The 19,985-nt window shown below is 37.5% G+C and overlaps 1 protein-coding gene across 2 annotated transcripts in view; it reads left to right on the top strand.

Moving 5' to 3' along the window:
- Positions 1–19,985, top strand: part of chchd6b (coiled-coil-helix-coiled-coil-helix domain containing 6b) — a 55,281-nt gene that overhangs the window by 25,645 nt on the left and 9,651 nt on the right. For both annotated transcript variants that reach the window (XM_077530047.1, XM_077530046.1), the window contains 2 exons: positions 3,684–3,754; positions 12,681–12,816. In XM_077530047.1, the coding sequence (XP_077386173.1) occupies positions 3,684–3,754; positions 12,681–12,816 (207 nt within the window). The remainder of the gene's footprint in view (positions 1–3,683; positions 3,755–12,680; positions 12,817–19,985) is intronic.

Raw genomic sequence — 19,985 nt, 5'->3', positions numbered from 1 at the left:
TGATATCGCAATATTAAAATTGCCACAATACCGTCATCGTCATGCTACAATATTTAACGTACCACACCTCCATCAAAAAATGTTCCTTTTCATCTGTTCAGCCAAGCACAGCATTAAGAACTACATGTGATATTTTACATTGCTGAGCCAATAGTAACATACACTGCACATTGTTTACATTAGAGGTGGGAATCTTGGGGCACCTCACGATTCGATTGCGATTACGATTCAGAGGCTACGATTCGATTATAAAACGATTATTGATTTCCCCCCCCAGGCAGCAGAAAAAAAACAATGTATTTTGGTGCTTTTAATGTTTCGTACATTAGTTACAAAAATAGTACAAAAGTCCTCTCAGGCCTACATAAACTACTATTTCAGTATCAAGTTAACAGTTCAAAACAGTAAATAAAATACTCAAGTCCTCATTCTGTAACAACAGCTTTTAAGTATATTCAGTCTTCAACAGAATAAAACATAGCACTGAGCAAAAATATATTTTTATCCACTCAAAAGTGCACTGAGGTATAAATGAAAGACAATGTGAACTACTACTTCAATACAAATGCCAAAAAAAAAAAGTGCTTTCCTGCTTTTTAAGTTGTGTAAAGATGAACATGTAAACATTAAAGTTTCTCAGAGGTACAAAAAAAAAAAAAAAAAAAATCTCAAGTGCTTTTCTGCTTTTTAACTTGTGTAAACATGAACGTGTAAACATTAAAGGGATCGTTCGGCTTTTTTAACATGAATCTCAATTTGATCCTCACCTCCCGTGTGTGCGATCAGCACTGACTTCTTTCTGACAGCGTTCGGTGACACGCGTTCATGTTCGACGTTGGACGAGAGGAAAATAAAAAAGAAAATAGTCCAGCAAGCTGGCTGGGGTCTCGGAAATAAAGCGTTTTTCTTCTAAAAACTTTTTGTTTTCAAAAGCGTGATACATTTCCACCACAATACTCTTTTCTGAATAAAATCAGACGCCATTACCGCCAGCCACTACTTTTCTGTTCGTTCGTTCGTATCACTGCGCGGCGCCCTGTAGAACGCTAACCGACGCATTGCAGCCAGCTAGCTGATACTTCCGCCTGAAGTTGTTTGCCTTTTCGGAGCAGGTCTGATGTCATGAAGAGGTGGGTTGGTCAGCTCAGCCATACTTGTTTTTGTTTTGAATCTCGAGGCGTGAGTTGTGGATGTGTACTCTCGGTCCGTCCCATTAAGCGTCCCGAAGACGGCGCGCGCTACTGCGTTTCAGTTCCGCGTACTTTTCGCTCCGGTTCACTTTTAGTTTCGGTTCCCTTGGCATATTTATATAATCGGAATTTGGACGTTTGTGAATCGTTCTCGATTGTTCCACGGCCGAATCGTGAATAATCTAAGAATCGGAAATTTTGCACACCTCTAGTTTACATAGTAATTCAAGATGGCGGATGGCAGCGACCATATAGCAGGTTGATAATAATAATAATAATAATAGTAATAATAATAATAATATATGTGTGTGTGTGTGTATATATATATATATATATATATATATATATATATATATATATATATATATATATATATATATATATATATAGATAGATAGATAGTATTATTAGCTTTTTTTTATTGTCAACACCACCACAATATCTTAAGTATTGTATTGTACAGTGAGGTTCATATTGGGATGATATCGTTACATCCCTAGTTACTGGTCTGGCAAAGCACTTTGTAAATATGTGTTTTTAAAGGTGCTATACAAATAAGGTTTATTATTATTCTTATTACAAATTGCTGGATCTATAGAAGAGAGAAGCTTGTGCTATAAATGGATTGTCACGTCAACATTGAATGTACCACAAAAGAAACAAGCTGTTCAACTTTCCGCTTAGCTTTCCCTCGGGAAGCGAGTGGCCACGAAGCAATTGGCCTAAGAACCTCGAGCTTTGGTGGTCACACTGACCATTATTCTGTATTTTCAGCTCATTAGTTTCACGTTTATTTTTTTTCTTCTTTTTATTTCATCTTTTTAATTTTGCATTTTATGTCATTTTCAGAACATTGCATACATTTGGTCTGTGAATTGAAAACACCCCAGCACAATTGTTCTATTATACGATCTATCGATCGGGTTTGTGCATTTTCAGTATTCTTCCTTGCCATTAGACTTCGGATTGCTGTCTTTTCTTGAAGAGCAGCGAAGTATCGAGGGTAGACTATTACACCGCAGTTCATACTTGCAGATAGGATTAAGGAAACTATATCTGTGAAATTACTTAAGTCTCCAACACCAGACATTCAGATCAGGAGAAGGTTGCGAATCAGTGTGAAATAAAGAGATATGAGAGTGACTAGGGGGCATTGGAAGAATGGAAGTCAGGAGGATAGCGTAAGAACGTTTTGTTGATCCCATCTCGTTCCCTGCTCACTTATTTCAATTATCTTCCTCCACTATCAACCTATCTATTGGAACATTGGGAATAATTATGTAAACTCACGAGTGCCACAGTTATTTGTTTAACTTGGTAAATACTGAATAAAGACGATGTATGTGACGATGACGAGAAAGATAAACTGTGTTTTATATTTTGGCACAAAACCTGTTACAGTGGCATTATGATGTCCCGATGGAGCACCTTTTTGGAATATTAAAAAAAAAATGAAAACAAAATCATCAGTTTAAACTTGTAGAAAAAGCCATTTCCATCCAACTAGCAAAAATAATGGAAGGCTATCAGCCTACTTATTGGAACCAAAAAAAATGTCACAATTGAGTGTCACTTAGCCTTCATATGACAGTTTTGTAGATTGTCACTTGACACTGTCATTTGAATCTGGCAGTTTTAGTTTAAATCTCTGAAATGCATATTTGAAATGGTAAATGGGTTTCACTTGTATAGCGGCTTTTCCAACTACAAACCACTCAAAGCGCTTGAACACTGACTCCTACTGATGACGCAACTGGGGGTTCACTATCTTGCTCAAGGAGACCTGGACATGGTCACAAGGGCCGGGGATCGAACCCACAAACTCCTTTAGTTGCTCACATACTTTAGCTGAAGTTGCACAAGATTTGCCGACATCAGGCATAATGATAGTTTGAACTTGATTTTTTTTTTCCCTTTTTCCTTAATATTTTAATCAAATTCTGCATGTTTTGGTGGAATTGGACTGAATGGAACTGGATGTTGTACTGCACTCGATGGAAAATTACTTTGACTTCTTGCTTGTCATTGCATTCTCTTGTGAGCGTTTTAGGCTATAATGTAGCACAGTAAGCGCCGTAACCACTGATTACTCCCATAGAGGAGGCCTGCGGATGACCTCGCCCTCATGACATAAGCTCTTTCTGTGCAGTAATTGCAGTTTAAATGCCACTCTCCCAACTTGAAATAAAGCATTGTGGCCTATCAGCTGGCCATCGGCATTCAGGTTTGCTGGCAGTGCTGTGAACTCAAAGGTCTCTAATTTAGGGAACTTGACATTTGGGAGATGCTTTATGCATTTTGCTTATCTTATTAATGCTCAGATATAAAATTCTATGGTAAAACCAATTGTCAATGCATTCTTTCTCTGTTGAAAATTGTTCATCGTTAAACGATTGATTTCTGAAAAAAGATGCATAACATCAACAGTAATTTCAATAATTTTGAATGTAATCTGTTTCTTACATTTCTTGATCTCTGTCTCTTTGCCTCTAGAATCTTGAAACTTACCAACAGACAGCAGAACAGTACAACAAGGCCGCCACCAAAGCAGAGGCAAACATCAGGTAAACGCTGTGACTTTTGTTGTTAGCATTTTATGGCAGGAACAACCCAATAAAGCCAAACATATCATATTAAATACAAAACATTTTGAGCTCTCTATTTCATGAGTATAGTATTTTTTTTAACCATTAAAACCCTGACGTATATGATCTGACACATGCATTGCACGGTTAATCCATTGGAGGGCAGCATCACCCAGCTGATGGCTTTTCCAGCGACCTTGCAAGAACACCCTAATTGAGAAAGGAGAAACACCTATACTTATTAATAGTGGGAAATGTTCTTTCTGATTTTTGGAAATGCTAATATATTTGATATGTCTGTTTATTATTATATCTTTGACAGTTATAAATGTATGAATTTAAAGGATCGTATCAAATATGGCACAAATCAAAAGTCATATGTGGAAGTTAATTTTCACAAAAAAAAACAAACAAACATTTTTTTTTCCTTAAAAAGACAAATCAAAAATCAAAATTTTCTCTCATACATTTCATGGTTCAGGCTTTATAGGGTTTAATATGATTTAGTTTGATTTGATTTATTTTCCATTTTTAGCTATTTGAGCTATTTTCCATCCGTAGTCCCTGGCCATGATGTTAAAAAAAAGCAATAAAATACAAAAATGTAAGTACAGTACAGACAATTAGTAAAAACATAGAATTGGACTAAACAGGACCTGACACACTAAGAAGACAATAATATATAGATGTTAAGAATAGAAACAATAGAGTACATAAAAAATACACATAACAGCACAACAGATTCAGTGCCTTTTAATTCTGTATATTAGATGGATAAGTAAATTGTCAATTATGAGCGAGTATCGTCATCTTCTTTTCAATGCTCAGAGAAAGCAAAGGAGATTTAGCTGGTGAAGAATATTATTTCTTTGCTCTGGATGGAAGCTGACATTCCGTGAACTAAAATGTACGTAGACATTTTGAGCTAGCTAATTTCAGCATTGGTTATTTTAATTACGAGATCACTATCATTCCGGCCTTTAAAATACCAACAGACTTGGTCTTTTTTAATAGTTGAGTCAGTGAGAAGCTGCAGTCTGCTGATGGAAAACAAAAACAGCATGATGTCCCCAACAGAACATGTTTTGCTGTGGGATAGCAGAGCTCAAAGCTTACCTGCTTAAAAAAAAAAAAAAAAAAAGTCAGTTTCATTCAGTGCTGAACTGATGCCAAACTGGCACTGCCAGTCTGCTTGCGATGCCAATTTTAAACCCCGTCGTCTTGTCTAGCCATTTTTGGGAAAGAAGAACGAGGCCAATGCAGCTCGTTTCACTTTAGCTTGTATGCGCCAATGATGATCATGTAGCTAATAAACCGATTTTCTTTTTCATTATACTCTTTCTCAATGCAATGTAGTTGAATGTGTGAAAAAACAGGAAGTTTATTTTGACAATTTGCATTTCATTAGCATTTTCCACTATTCACGCACTTGTCCCATTGCAGTCAACTCTCACAATTCGAGCCCAAAATTCGGTCGTTATGAATACATTAGGCACGTTTTGTTATGTGCTGTTCATTACTGTATGAAAAAAGGTTACAAAGTGCAATGTTACTGCTAGGAAGAGCATTTTGTGTGGCCACCATCTCCAGCTCATTATTTATTATTTTGCAGTGCTCGCGCACAAGCGCTGACAATCTCAAGCCCGCATACGTGCACACTTTGTATTCAGGCGGCTGTGTGCTTGTCATGTTCTGTCTACATTTGGGCAGCATTTCATTGTGCTGCGGTCACTGTCATTTCACACTACACTGACCATCCAGTAATTAATCTATTTACTCACTGCTGAAGGATGGGTGAGTTCAGCGCAACGTATTCTATATGTAGCTATAGCCATTTTCTTCTGCCATTGTGTTGGTCTCCATTTCCAATTTTTGCTCTAAATTCGTCTTTTATAATGTCATTTTCAATTTACCCATATTTTTTCTCTGCTGCTCCAATTTTTATTTGCCAACAACACTTTTAAAGGGTCTATTTCAAAATAACAAGCGGTTTTGATGATGGATGGATGGATGGATATAATAAAAAAGAATCTCACGTGATGCTCGATTGAAAAATATTACAGATGAATTTTCAGTAACTATGAACTCTACTCGCCATTGACACTCTTCCATTGGCAAAAGCACACACTACCAAGTCAACCGGGGTTCCAAGCATGCCAAGCCAATACCGTATGGGTGATATAAACCACTGCTGGTCAGTCACTGGCCAAATAAATTCATCATTGCCACCTCTTCGAATCATTTGATGATACACAGCTAGAAATAAGAGGGAAAAAATACTGCTGCTGTGTTTTAGCTTTGGATACTGCAGCACTTAGTTTTCTTGCCGCCTCCTCCTCTTGTGAATTTTGTCCTATTACTGTGACTAACAGTCACATCCAGAGAAATACATACAGGAGACACTTGTCTTTCTCTATTGTTGCTAGTTGTTAATGTGTGTGTTTAGAAGTGATGCGTCCAGTGAGGCATGTTTTTTGTAGTATATATTATGAAGTGGAAAAATAAAATATAAAGAATTTGTAAACATTGTCATTTTGTATGAAACATGAAATCGTCCAAACTACTGTAAGTGCTCAGAAATAACCCTTTTTGTTGTTGTTGTCCACAAATCACAAATTTTACATGAGTAAAAGTATGGACATTTACTGGGACCGTCCTAATATGGTATGTAAATGATGTGAATCACAGATCATCGCGGGTTCCACCATTCGATTGATATATGTTATCATATCATACTGTATAGCGCTGCAGCTATCGGGTTTTTAGTTGGGGATGGGAGAATACCGATACCGGGTATTGGTATCAGGCTCAATCCCGACCTTTTTTCTAGATATCGGTATGTCCTGGACGACCTTTTGTGGCTGTTTTACGATCAAGAAGTTAAGGCAGACGTTTGACAGATGGCCACTCATTCACTGCCAGTCATTTTAGAAAATTTCTAAATTTTCAATACCCACGGGATATTACATTCAATAATTACATATAAACCGAATCGACCAAATGACAGAATAGACTCCCTACTTTTTGCCTCGTCAGTAGACAGTAGAAAAATGTAGGTTTGCCAAAATACAGCCATTTCTCCCACGGACTCTGAAACTGTGTTTATTTCGTATGAAATGGGGCAATGATGTCATTGGGCATCAGTAAAGTTGTTTCCAAGTTTGACATTTACAGTGGAGCATAATCAGATTCTCCATCATTATCCCTGCTCAAAAAAAATACATCCATTCATCCATCCATTTTCTAGACCGCTTATTCCTCACAAGTACAATTGACAAGTATACTTGACTTGTCAAAGGCAGTGAATGAGTTAATTAAACATTTTCACTTGGTCCGAAATAACTCCTTAAAGCCTTTAATGACAATCAAACACAGACAATCAAATACGTATTGTATACTGCATTATATGCAACTTTTTTAAAGGAACTGTTGAAAGATAGATTCTTAAAACCCAATGTAAAACCCGAGAATTGAAATGGTTGACAATAAAAAGGCTAGTGATGATAAGTGATGCCAGATAGTCTTTCCCGCGTCAGCCACAATTTGAGTGAGTCGTCCAAGCGCTGAAGTTCCGCTGATTGAAATGTTATCAGCAAATAGATGTCACACACAAACAGGCGGGCACATGTGCGCCTTATCTTGTTCCTGAATGTCACCTGTTTTAATGAAACCCTCCTCTTATCCCCTTCCATCGCGCTTCCCTATAGTCCCTCAAAGTGAGTTTGGTGGGGATCAATCAGCGAAGCCAACAGTGCAAATTGTCCTCCTACATTCCTATCTTCTCTCCGCACTCCGACTGTCTGCATCTGTTCAGTCCGTGACATCCATATTGTTAGTTTTAAATGCTTTTAAAGGTTAAGTTCGACTTTCCCCCCCATCAGCTGTTTAAATCTAAAAATTATTAAACTTAATTGGGCAACATATTTATTTATATGTGATGCCTGCAATCCTGCAGAAAAGTTCGCCATAATAACAAAACCAAATGACAAATCTCTGCCTGTAACAATTGACGTTTATCAAACTCAATAACACACAGTATTACCAAATAACAAAAGAAGAATAGGCTGAAAATCTGCTGAAAAGCTGTCATAGTTGCAGCCTTTTTTTTTTTTCTTTTTTTTTTCTTTTTTTTTTTACATGCAGAGCAGTCCTCAGCAAAACAGCATCTCTCATCAATCTGGCTGCTCTTTTAGAATGTGTGCTGGCGTCAACATTTTAGACCCGCTTCAGAACATTTCTATTACCTGCTAAAACCCGACATATGCAGCCTAACATAAGACTTGTTCGAGACTGATAGTTAAAAAGCGCATCACTTAGCAAGAGTAGGAGGGGTAAGAAAGAGATATTATAGTATGACTACCTCAAATTAGTCAATCGCAGCACCCTAATTTTATATGTCACATACAGTAGCTTTAGGAAGTATTAACCTCTAATGTTATGTGGCTTTTGCAAGTGCGATTTGGAATAACTGACATGTATTGTTGCAAATGTTATCCTTATGACAATATCGTCGAACTTCTATCCAAAGCTTGGTGCAATAAAAGATGCATGCACCCTAATTCCTTTTAATCTCACCCGAGCCTTGACATCTTTGATCCTCTCTTTTCTTCCCGTTCACTCAGCGTAATATTAAAAACTGAAGATATAAAGCCATGGCTTTTGCTTTAAAGGAGCGCAAATCCTTGTCATCTAACATTAATAACCGTTCGCACACAAACAACACCAACTTAGACAAAGAAGGAATAATAAAATGTTCCGCCTTAACAGTCTTTGCCTTTTCCTCGTATTGCTTTATTCCCCAATGTCACGCTTTGGAGCAACTTAGAACCTAAGCTCTCCTCACATTCACCACATTGTGCCAAGGTGAGACAAATAAGAATGGGGAACTTTAATGATTTGAGCCTAATCTTTCTTCCCCAACTCTGCACGTATTTATGCAAAACATCACAGGCAGAAAGCCATTGCAGTGTTGTTTTGTTTCTTTTTGGTGCAAAATTGTTGCTGTCAAACAAGCCAAAGTGGCTAATAGTTTTCTAATAAGAGCTCACCTTTAATTTCAGTCAAACGAGGCAATTGGTGCAGATTAGCGGAGACAATTTTCTGCTTCAGATTCCATTATTGGAACAATCTTGCTATCAGAAAGTTTCTCTTCATGAATAGAGAAAAGATTTTTTTTTTTTCCAACTACAACTTGGATTACTACCTTGCGGCTATTGTTGTTGTCGCCTCCTCTTTGTGATTCATTCAGAATGCTGAACAACTGTCAGAATTTAAAGTCAAACATCAAGCTCTGCTGTAATTATATTTGTTCTATATAAACTCTTTGAAACAGTTTTCAGACGACTAAACACGAAAGCACCATCTACTGTTAGTATTCAAAGATGCAATATTATATCAAGGTTCAAGCTGCTTACTTGTTTATGTCAGATCCTTGATAAAATTTCCGGCATCGCCATAACTGTCTGCGCTTTCACTCGGCATCATAAAATCTCACAATTCGTCAGATAATTACTATAGATGAGTCAGTGCCATTTTCTAGTTTCCACTATTTCCTTTCCTCCAGACCTACCTTAAACAAAGAATTGTGATGTTTCCACATAACAGCACAATATTGTTTGGTGCAGTACACCATTTTTTATTATTTAAGGGTGTTTGCAGTATGGAACCCAAAATATCCTAACAATGTGCCATTTTTCAACACCCAGAGACTTTCACATTGATGATAATGTTTGTTTTGGACTTGTAATAACGCAATGTGCGTATCAGGCTAGTTGTTGGCCATGTTGCTTTTCCAAAGAAACATGGCACACATTCACACAAACTACTCCTAGACAGAAAAAAAATGTGGATACGTAGATTCTTTTTCAGTGTATATTAGTATCAGAGTAGTGCTGACTGCTGTATTGTACAGTAATTAAAGATACACTAAAAGCAGTAATGGGCGATGACTGATACCAGGCCTGAATTTCAAGGCATTGTTTCTCGCGACAGCGACTGATACCAGTATAGACTGCCCTCTTTTACTTCAGGTACTATAAAAAAGAATTTAGAACAATAGACAATTGCCATTCATTTCTTACAAATTTAAGGATAAATGCTATATTGGAACATTTATTTATTTATTTGTGTATTTTAGTGCGTTAATTGTGAGTTAATTTAAAGTTCCTTTAACGGCACAATTTTTTTTTTTAACACACGATTAATGACCACCCCTTAGTTGGAAAGCCTGTACTAGGGGAAATCCAGTCGCAACGCAACAAATACGTCCACCTCAAAATTTAGCAGCAATAAATTTAATAATCATGCATATATATTTGTGGAGACTGGGGTCAAGTTGTACTTTTATAGTTTTTAAAATGTGCAAAATTTCACAAGTTACTTCATGTTAAAGATTGGATAGCTCGTAATATGAAAAGAAAAATGCACTGAGCTGTTACCAATGTCTGGCAAATGCTATTATGCCATCTAGTGGCAGAAAAATGACCTCAAAATAAATCATTGTCACACTTCAATTTTATGAATTATGAATTTACTGTATCAATGACTAAAAGATGCAGCCATATATCTATTAGTTTAAATAAAATGTTTCCACTTTTATGTATGTTATATTCCGTTTTCACTCAGGGAAATGCACTATATAAATGCAGGATGTATATCCATGAACTCCTTCTCAATCTACAACTCTGGGCTTCTGTTAATGTGTGGTGGTGATTTTTTCATACCCCACCAGCCTGTATTTTGGCATTTTGTGTTTGTTTTGTCAACAGCGGGACGTTTCTGTGGTGGTGTGTGTGTGTGTGTGTGTGTGTGTGTGTGGGGGGGGGGGGGGGGGGGGGGGTGCCACTCACTGTTGCCAGATGGGACCGGGTGAATTTGCCGGCTGCAAGACGTCACTCCACGGCAACTTGACAGCACGCACAGATTTTTTATTTTAATTTTTTTTTCACTCACTCACTCACTCACTCACAGAAAATTAGTGAAAACGGAAGATGCCGCCTTTAGGAGTATGAAACAATTTGGATTTTACATTTCATTGTACATTTAGAACTGATATTAAATTTGCGATTAATAGTGAGTTGACTGATTAATTCCGTTTAAAACATTTACTCGACTGACACCCGTAATTTATTTATTTACTTACTTATGAAAGTGTATGTATCAAAACTACTAGTGGTATCGGTACTTGGTATCGGGGACTACTCAAGAGTTGAATACTCACACTTGTATTATATGTATTATATGTATTATAGCTTACACTCGTTGAGGAAGAAATACAAACCTTGACAGGATTTTCAAAACCAAGACATACTGGGGTTGCTAGAAATATTATCAAGCAAGTTTATTTCTTTTAAGCAATACCACACAAGCATACAAACGTGCAACTGTTCATTTCAACACAATTTCTATAGCATAGCCCCTGAATAGTGTCCTTGCCGAATGACCTTGTAAGATGATGCAAAGAAGTGCAAAGAGTTTCTGTACTTGTGAGTTGCAGAAAGAATATGACCAACGTACCGGAGGTAAAGTGCAATATTTACTATGGGCTGTGCAAGCTGTAAGGTTTGTCATTTAATATGTCACTGTCACATTTACCTCCACTCCTCCAGCAAACCTCGCTCAGGTTGCATTCACTTCTCTTTTCATGAATATTCTCTCCTCCAATGATTAATTTAATCCTGTTTCTCTCCCCTCCACTGCACACGCACACACCTGCAGACACACGCAAACACTCAACGCAGTACACAGCAGAGCAATTTCTTCCAGTTTTCACTGTGTATACTTTATCTGGCGCGTTTGCCACACAGACATAATTCACAGACGCATGCTAACAAATTAATTGTGTGTATTTGGCAGTGAATGCAGGGAGACCTGTGCTCGTTCGTGTGTGAAGGATGCATAATTTGGAAATTGCTTTGTGAGATGCCATGAGGGAAGCGCTACTTGAACTTGGCATGTCAATGTTTGTATGTGCGGATTGAGGATGTAAATAAATGTTGGTGAAAAGAAAGTATACCTGTCATGTCACCTCAAATGAAACTATTGAATCCGATATCCCGCCATTTTAACTGGACAGTGTTTCATATTAGAATCTGTTGCATATCATAATGTTGTCAATTGGGGCTAGGAGTGTGACAATATATCGATATCGCGACAAATCGTGATACTTTGTAGTTAATATACAGCCACTAGAACGGCTCCAATGTTCATGACTTTATTGTGCAATTACTTGGCGGGCTACTAGGGGGAGCGCCTCATAAGAGTGGCTGGGAAATGGACGGAAGTCTTCAGACGAAGAAGACTCATGAGCTTAGTTATTACTATTATTATTATTATTATTATTATTATTATTATTATATTTATTTATTATTATCATTATTATTATTTTATTTATATTTTTAAATATTATATATATTTATATATTATATTAATATTTATTTATATTATTTTTATTATAGTATTATGAATAATTAGTTTTATCGTAGATTATCGTGGATTTTTTTATTACCTGAGCAATATATCGATAATCGTGGTATCGTCATATCGTGAGATGATCGTATTGTATCGTATAGTGAGTTAGCCAGAGGTTCCCACCACTAATTGGGACTAAAAATATCTGAAATGTGTCACTTTAATCACTCAACAATTTTGTAATTCTGTTACAACCTCAGGTAAAAACAAAACAAAACAAAACAACCAAGCAGTTGTGTTTTTTCAGATGGATTCATATGTATACATTTGAGCTTATATTTTCCACTTATGAAATCGAAAGCGCCAAGAAATTGTCACTTACACAACCTATGAACTAACTTTGGGACTCAAACTTTGAAACACAGCACACACAAGCCATTTTTGTCTTGCAATCACATCTCCATTCTGTTGGTGCGTGCGTGTGTTATGTGCGCAGGCCCCGGCAGACTGCGTCAGTGTGCACTGAGCTGCAGGCCAAGGTGCTCCAGTGTTACAGAGAAAATCCTCAGCAAACCCTGTACTGCTCCAGTTTGGCCAAACAGTACATGACCTGTGTCCAGCAAGCCAAGAAGGTAGGCGAGAGCTTCCTGTGTGGGTGTAGGGTTGGAAGAGAAGCATAGGAAAACTTGCCGTCCAACTAAGTCTTTAGTTTGAGTTATACGATGATGATGCTGGAGACACTCCGTGGTCGACCTCCAATTAGGACATAATAAATATCCATTTTGTAGAAAAAAAAATGTTGATCGTGAAACTTTTTGCTTATTGTACTGTAATAGAGGGGATGTCAACCCAAAAAATGTTATTTACTATAATCTATGTAGTGTTAATATTACCAGACATTTTTATTATCAGTCTCAATTTTAGTCCTGTTTCAACCACGCTTGTTAGTTTTAATTAAATTTAGTCAACCTCATCCCATTTTTATTTAGTCAACTTTTAGTCAACTATAAATTAGCATTTTAGTCTTTATTTTAGTCCAAGAAAACTCTCAATGTTTTAGTCAGAACCATCATTTTACCCCTGTATACTTTTGTCAGCAGATAATGTTGAGCATTTCGGATCTAAAACTATTTCATATTAGATTTGCTCATCTTTTTTTGATGAAAAACAACACACACAATTGCAGTGGCTATTCTGGCTACATGCTACGAACTAGTAAATTAGCCAACGTTAGTTAATGGTCAGATTAACCTTATTATTATTATTATTTATTATAGCCATTAGATTGTCTAGTTATAACTATAATTTACTCTTTTTTTTTTTTCAACCTTTCACCGTGAATTCACCTCCTCTGTCCCATATGTTTCTGCATGTTGCACTCGCTAGCTGCCGATTTGAAAGGTTTGTGTCAATGTGTGTCACATGAGTGTCACAGTGACAGATTATCAGAGACAGGATTTTACAAAATCATATAATTTCCATCTCATCTTTGTTTCATGAACTAAAATGTCCACAGATTTTAGTACAGTTTTTATTAAGTGAAGAAAATGCATACTGATTTAGTCCTAATTATTGTTTATTAACTCATTTGCTCCCAAAAACATCTAAATATCTTCTATTGTAAATGTACTAAGTGTCCCAAAGACATATTTATACGTTTATTTATTTATTTATTTATTTATTTTTTAATTTTTTTTTATGCAAGAGCATACATAAGGGTTTGATGCAACCTGCCAACTGCAGTGGACGGGTGAAAAAAAATGGTAGTAATTACAAACCGGCCAGCAGGTGGCAGCAGAGTATAAGCAATCAACCAAGGCCCATGATGAAAACAAGCTGTTTCCCCACAATTCAAAGCAGAATTGTGAATAATGATGAAATGTTTTTATAGCAATAGAACACAATATTCTGTGGGCCTTGCAAAATCAGTCAAAATCCGGTAAAACGGCCGGGAGCGAAGGGGGTTGCTTACTTGCTTCAGTGAAAATGGCTGTGAGTAAATGAGTTAATGAGGGTTTAAGTCCAGTCTAGTTTTTTCCCGGTGAAATATGTGTGTTAACGAAAATATTTTTGTTTAGTTTTCATTGACGAAATTAACACTAGTCGTTTGCGGCCCCACTAGTCTAAACAAGACTATTGCATTTGTGGAACATGAATTAATGAATTTGCTGGACTTCACTTTCATATCTGATTGTTGGAAAACACAGGAGGAAAAGAGTTGAGACCAGACCAGTCAGACTCAAGAGGAAACTGTAACACTGATGTGAGAATAAGAAAATAAAATCCTTTCAATATTTCCAGCAAATCTGTTGATGTCCAAGAGAGAGGAATTGCTCATTTGACAGTTTTTAAATCTCCAGCCGACAATTGTGTTTGGATTTTTTTGATGGAAAGATTACACCCTTATTAGTCTATTGAAATCAATTTTGTCCATTCAAACCTTGAGCGATGCATTCGGCTCCTTCTTGACACTTTCATTAATAGTCTTCATACTCACAGCTTATCTCCAAAGTGCTTATTTCAAACCCATTTTTCCATCAAACAAACAATAACAATGACAAAACCCAATGATATGGAGCGAGATAAAAGGAACGAAGCAATAGTAGTTGGGGAATTTTGCTGTTTAAATAGTCCACAAAATCGCGGCAAACACTCAAAATAAAAGCAGTCTTTTCAAAGTGCTTCAAAGAATCCTTTTGCCACTTGAATTGTGTTCTTTGTGATAAAGCTCTCTATGTATTTTTATAAATACAGCTCTTTTTTTGGGGAGGCGTGCTGGGGTTTATTCAGATTCAGACTTGATAAAGGGCAGCACTTGTCTCTAGCTACTTTTCCACCAAGCATTACTGTTCTTTTGAGTTTACAGTGTGCAGCATTTAGTTCTCTTGATTCTGTACGCCAGTGAATTGAACAAAGAAGTATAAAACATGGACCTCAAACAAGTGATACTTTAAATCTACATAGTTGTCATCTTTGCACATGTTTTAAACATGTATTTAGAAACAAATCTATAATTTCATCTTACAGTGATTTTAATACAATGGGGTATATTCACTAAGAATTCGCTGCGTCCAGTAATAGCGCAAAATATTGCACCACAACTTGCACACGCAGTCTGCGTCCAGTTACCCACCTATTCACTAACGATATTGCTCTCATCATATACCGGCGCAAACACGCCCACAAAACGGACAGTTTGGAGCAAATTTGCACCTGATTTACCACACATGGCAATTGATTTGCGCCAAGAACATGGTTGTTATAGCAACAGTTGCAAGAAAGATGACATTATCAGAAAGCGAGGTTAGACCGAGAGTAAGCGTTTAGAGCGCCATTAAGCTGTACAAAGCAGAGAGGACGACAACAACGTCATTCATTCATAAAGTACAAATTATTGGTGCGGTCTTTTTTTTTTTTTTTTTTAACTCTTTGACCGGCAAAAACGTTTAATAACCATGACTAAAATCACGATGTATGCTGCCATCAACGTTCAATGACAATTATGTTTTTTTTTGTTTTTTTTTTGTTTTTTAATCAATGGGAAGTGCTAAGTGCAGTGCTGCCTGGTCAATGGGTTGTGGAATCAAAAACACCCACTAACTATGGCCAGCAGATGGCAGCATTGTACCTCTTTTCAATGGGCTCAAGGTGTTTGATATTACAATGAAACATGACGGAATCTGATGAAATAGTTTCAAGAATGACGTGACTGATCAAAGCCTTTGTCACATTAAATCTAATTCACAGAGCGTCACCAAACAAAACAATATTAATGTCAAAGTCACTGTTGTGGAGGAAATGTATCATTTCACAAAAACCTCGTTTTCTCCTTATCTTCTCAGTTTTCGCTCAATGTCACTCAAATGACCTATTTTCAAATGGTGATTACTAAAGAACGGAATAAGGTAGAAATATACTTTTTTTTTATATAATGAAAGGACGGAACACGATCTTTCATGTGGTACCCACCATGTTTATGTAGTAAAAGCACACAATATTCTGTTTGCCTTGAAAAATGAGTTAAAATGCTCGAAATCGGCTGGTACTGTCGGGCTCGTCTTTTGGATAACGTGCAGTCAAAGAATCAAAAATATATTTTCAGAGGTCGGCGTGGGCCATGTATATGATTGATGCGTTATAGTAATGGGTCGATGGGGACGGGTCTCGAATAAACCTCGACTTCTACCCGTCAGCCCTTCTTTCGGATGTCAATGTTGCAAATGATGTGATGTGATTGATGTAAGTTGTAATGTGTCCGAAAGGGAAAAAATAATAAACCAAACCAAACCAAACAGTATGCATCTGGCACGTAGAAATGATCGTAAAATGTCCCCCCGACATTGCCGATCAGCCCGGGTTACGTTATGTGTCCTAAACCAACATAGAAAAATCTCTCTCTCTCTCTCTCTCTCTCTCTCTCTCTCTCTCTCTCTCTCTCTCTCTGCGTGATCAGAGGGCTGTGCATGTTGCGCCGCAAATGGCATGTACTGCTGCCATGATCCCAGGATCGAGGTTGCGGCAGGTTTATACATGCTTTCCTTAAACGTTATTTGCGTCACGCAAACTACTTGTGGCTGTTTGCGCTGGCGTTAGTGAATTAGACGCTGTATATCAATGAGTCTCATTTGCATTGGGGTGGGCATATTTTGCGCCTATGTATGCAAATTACCTAATTTACATACGCACAAATAACACTGGTGCACCGTGGCGCAATCTGGTTGGCAGCGCACTTAGTGACGGATTTCCCCATCTGCGCATGTTTAGTGAATTAGGTGCTCCCGGATTGCTCCATTTTTACCGGTCAGCGCCGTGCAAAAGTGACGCAAACCTTTAGTGAATATGCCCCTATGTGTATTGGGGTAGGTATACTGAATCATATTACATTGTAGAAACAGTTTCACAACTTGGAGAATGAATTTGCACATAATGATGTCCTATATCAAAAAGATAATTTGTATTTGGGATAGAAGTCTTTTTTTCATGCCCATTACGTCAGCAAACTCCCATTCAAGTGAACGACGGCAGCTGTCGTTTACGCACGGAATAGGTCATCATGATCACATGACTAGGATAATGGCGTTCACCACGGTATGTTTTTATTTTGATACTTAATCGGTTTCAAAGAAAATTTAGGGAACAAGATGCCAGAGATATTTGCGCTTTTGTTCTTTATACACAATGCCTAATCCAATAGTGGAAATTAGTTATAAGTCTTGTATCCTTTTAATAAATCAGATCGGAAGCCAAAAAATTCTGATTGGGACATCTCTAATTAGTACTGAAGCCTTACGTTATTGAGCAGCCATGTAAGTGCTGTGTATCAGGACCTTTTTTAAGGTTATCATTTATGGTATTATTATATAGACATGACAAGGATGGTATATCATTTAAGTTTTCTTGAAATTCCAAAGGACAGGAAGGTCAGAAACGGAAAGATTTGATTTTTGTCAACTTTTCAACCTTTCTATATGAGGATCATCTATGAGATGATATCTCTATTTTGAGGGCCGACTCGCGCTTATCTTTTGAACATTCGGATTTTCAAGTTGACCTTTAGACTTCTGAAGAGTGCTCTATCGTCGGCTCAAACCTAAAAAGGCACTTAAATGTTGTTAGATTTACGATATAGCTGAAGAGATGTAAAATCTTCACTATTTCCAGGCTTTGTTAAATTACAACCTTGCAATATAACTAATCCCCCTCTCTTTCCCTCATGTCCATCCTGCATGCCATTCCTGCTGCTGTCACTGTTGATCTATTTTTTCCCCCGCTTCCCATCCTCCACACATCCATCTAGCCTTATTAAGACCTCTTCCACTGCCTGTCAATTCACACTTTGTCACATTAGCCAGTGCATTAGTTCTGCTCCGCACTGGACCTCTGTCATGTCTTTGCAAGGTTTGGTTAACATGACAGGTACTACCCCTGCAACCTGCATGCATACATACAGCATGTACCTATAGAAATGCAGATAGATTGGATGGGTAGATTGATCGAGAGACTTGCAACAATCTGCTTTTCTATTAATAGATTTGACTGAGCCTGACACTGAAACAACACTTACAAACTTATAAAAGTTTCAGTATTGCTGCAGGTGGGGTCAAGATGGAGCACGAAAGCTCAATTGCATGTGATGAAGAGTGCCAGATGCTCTGACTTGATTAGGAAGTATTCACACTCGGCCATTAATGAAGATAATGGCACATCGTGGTTGCTCTTTATTAATATATTTAGGGGCATATTCACTAAGAATGCGCTGCGTCTGGTAATAGCGCGAAATATTGCACCACAACTGCACCCGCAGTCTGCGCCCAGTTACCCACCTATTCACTAAGGATATTGCTATAATCATATATCGGCGCAAACACACCCACAAAACTGACAGCTTGGAGCAAATTTGCACCTGATTTACCACAGATGGCAATGGATTTGCGCCAACAACATGATTGTTATAGTAACAGTTGTGAGAAAGATGACATTATTAGAAAGCGAGGTTGGAACGACAGTAAGCGTTTAGAGCGCCATTAAGCTGTACAGAGCAGAGAGGACGACAATGACGTCATTCATTCATAAGGTACAAATTGTTAAAACATGTATTTTCAGAGGTTGGCGTGTGCGTATGGTATGCATCTGGCACGTAAAAATGATCGTAAAATGCCTCCCCGCCATTACCGATCAGCCTGGGTTACGTTGTCCTAAACCAACATTGAGGAATGTCCGCTTCTCTCTCTCTCTCTCTCTCTCTTTCTCTCTCTTCTCTCTTCTCTCTTCTCTCTTCTCTCTTCTCTCTTCTCTCTCCTCTCTCCTCTCTGCGTCAACAGCCAGAGAGCGACGGTGCACCGTGCCATGCACTGCTGTCATGATCCCGGGATCGAGGTTCCGTCAGGTTAATACATGCTTTCCAAAAGCGTTATTTGCGTCCCGCAAACTCAGTGTGGCTATTTTGCGCTGGCGTTAGTGATTTAGACGCTGCATATCAATGAGTCTCATTTGCATTGGGTTGGGCATTACGAATTACATAATTTACATACGCTTAAATAACACCGGCGCAATGTGGCACAATCTGGTTGGCAGTTAGTGACGGATTTCCCCATCTGCACGTGTTTAGTGAATTAGGCGCTCCCGGATTGCTCCATTTTTACCGGTTAGTGCCGTGCAAAGGCGACGCAAACCTTGAGTGAATATGTATATATATGTATATATGAGTTGGTAGCCAAGTACTGAATAGTGCATTGCTGTTGATTCTGTTTCCAAAATTCAATGGCATGGTTATTATTACCTTTGTGGAAATTCAGTGTTTTTTAATCCCGTGACATTAAATAGACAGGCTGCAAAGAAAATACGTGGGATGTTATTTAAAAGATTTATATAATATACTGTATATATAATTTATACTTTTTTTCTCAGCTTTGATTTGAATATTAAGTCGACACGAAAGCTTATTGCTTTGCCAAAGCCTCCTGACAGTTTAGACTGTTCTTGTGTATGCTTTGAAGGATTTTCTAAAGCAGTCAGGTTCTTCCTTGCTACTTCACTCTTTTGTTATTAAAAGGAAAATTAAATTCTGTGTCAAGAAATAATTAATAGGGGAACCTGAAAGTGGGCATTTTATTGATATTTTTGCTATGAAAAACTGAGAGCAATGTATTAAATAGGATTTTAACAATATTAATTTACATACAGCTATAAGAAGTGTAATATTGATCAGTCAGAAATGATGCACTATACACAAACTAGCAATCACATCAATTGTGACATATTTTGCATGAACATTTTGAATTCCAAATGGAAAAACATGGTC

Source organism: Festucalex cinctus, chromosome 8 (genome assembly GCF_051991245.1).
Source record: "Festucalex cinctus isolate MCC-2025b chromosome 8, RoL_Fcin_1.0, whole genome shotgun sequence".
Taxonomy (NCBI): Eukaryota; Metazoa; Chordata; class Actinopteri; order Syngnathiformes; family Syngnathidae; genus Festucalex; species Festucalex cinctus.
This window is presented reverse-complemented; position numbering and strand designations above follow the sequence as displayed.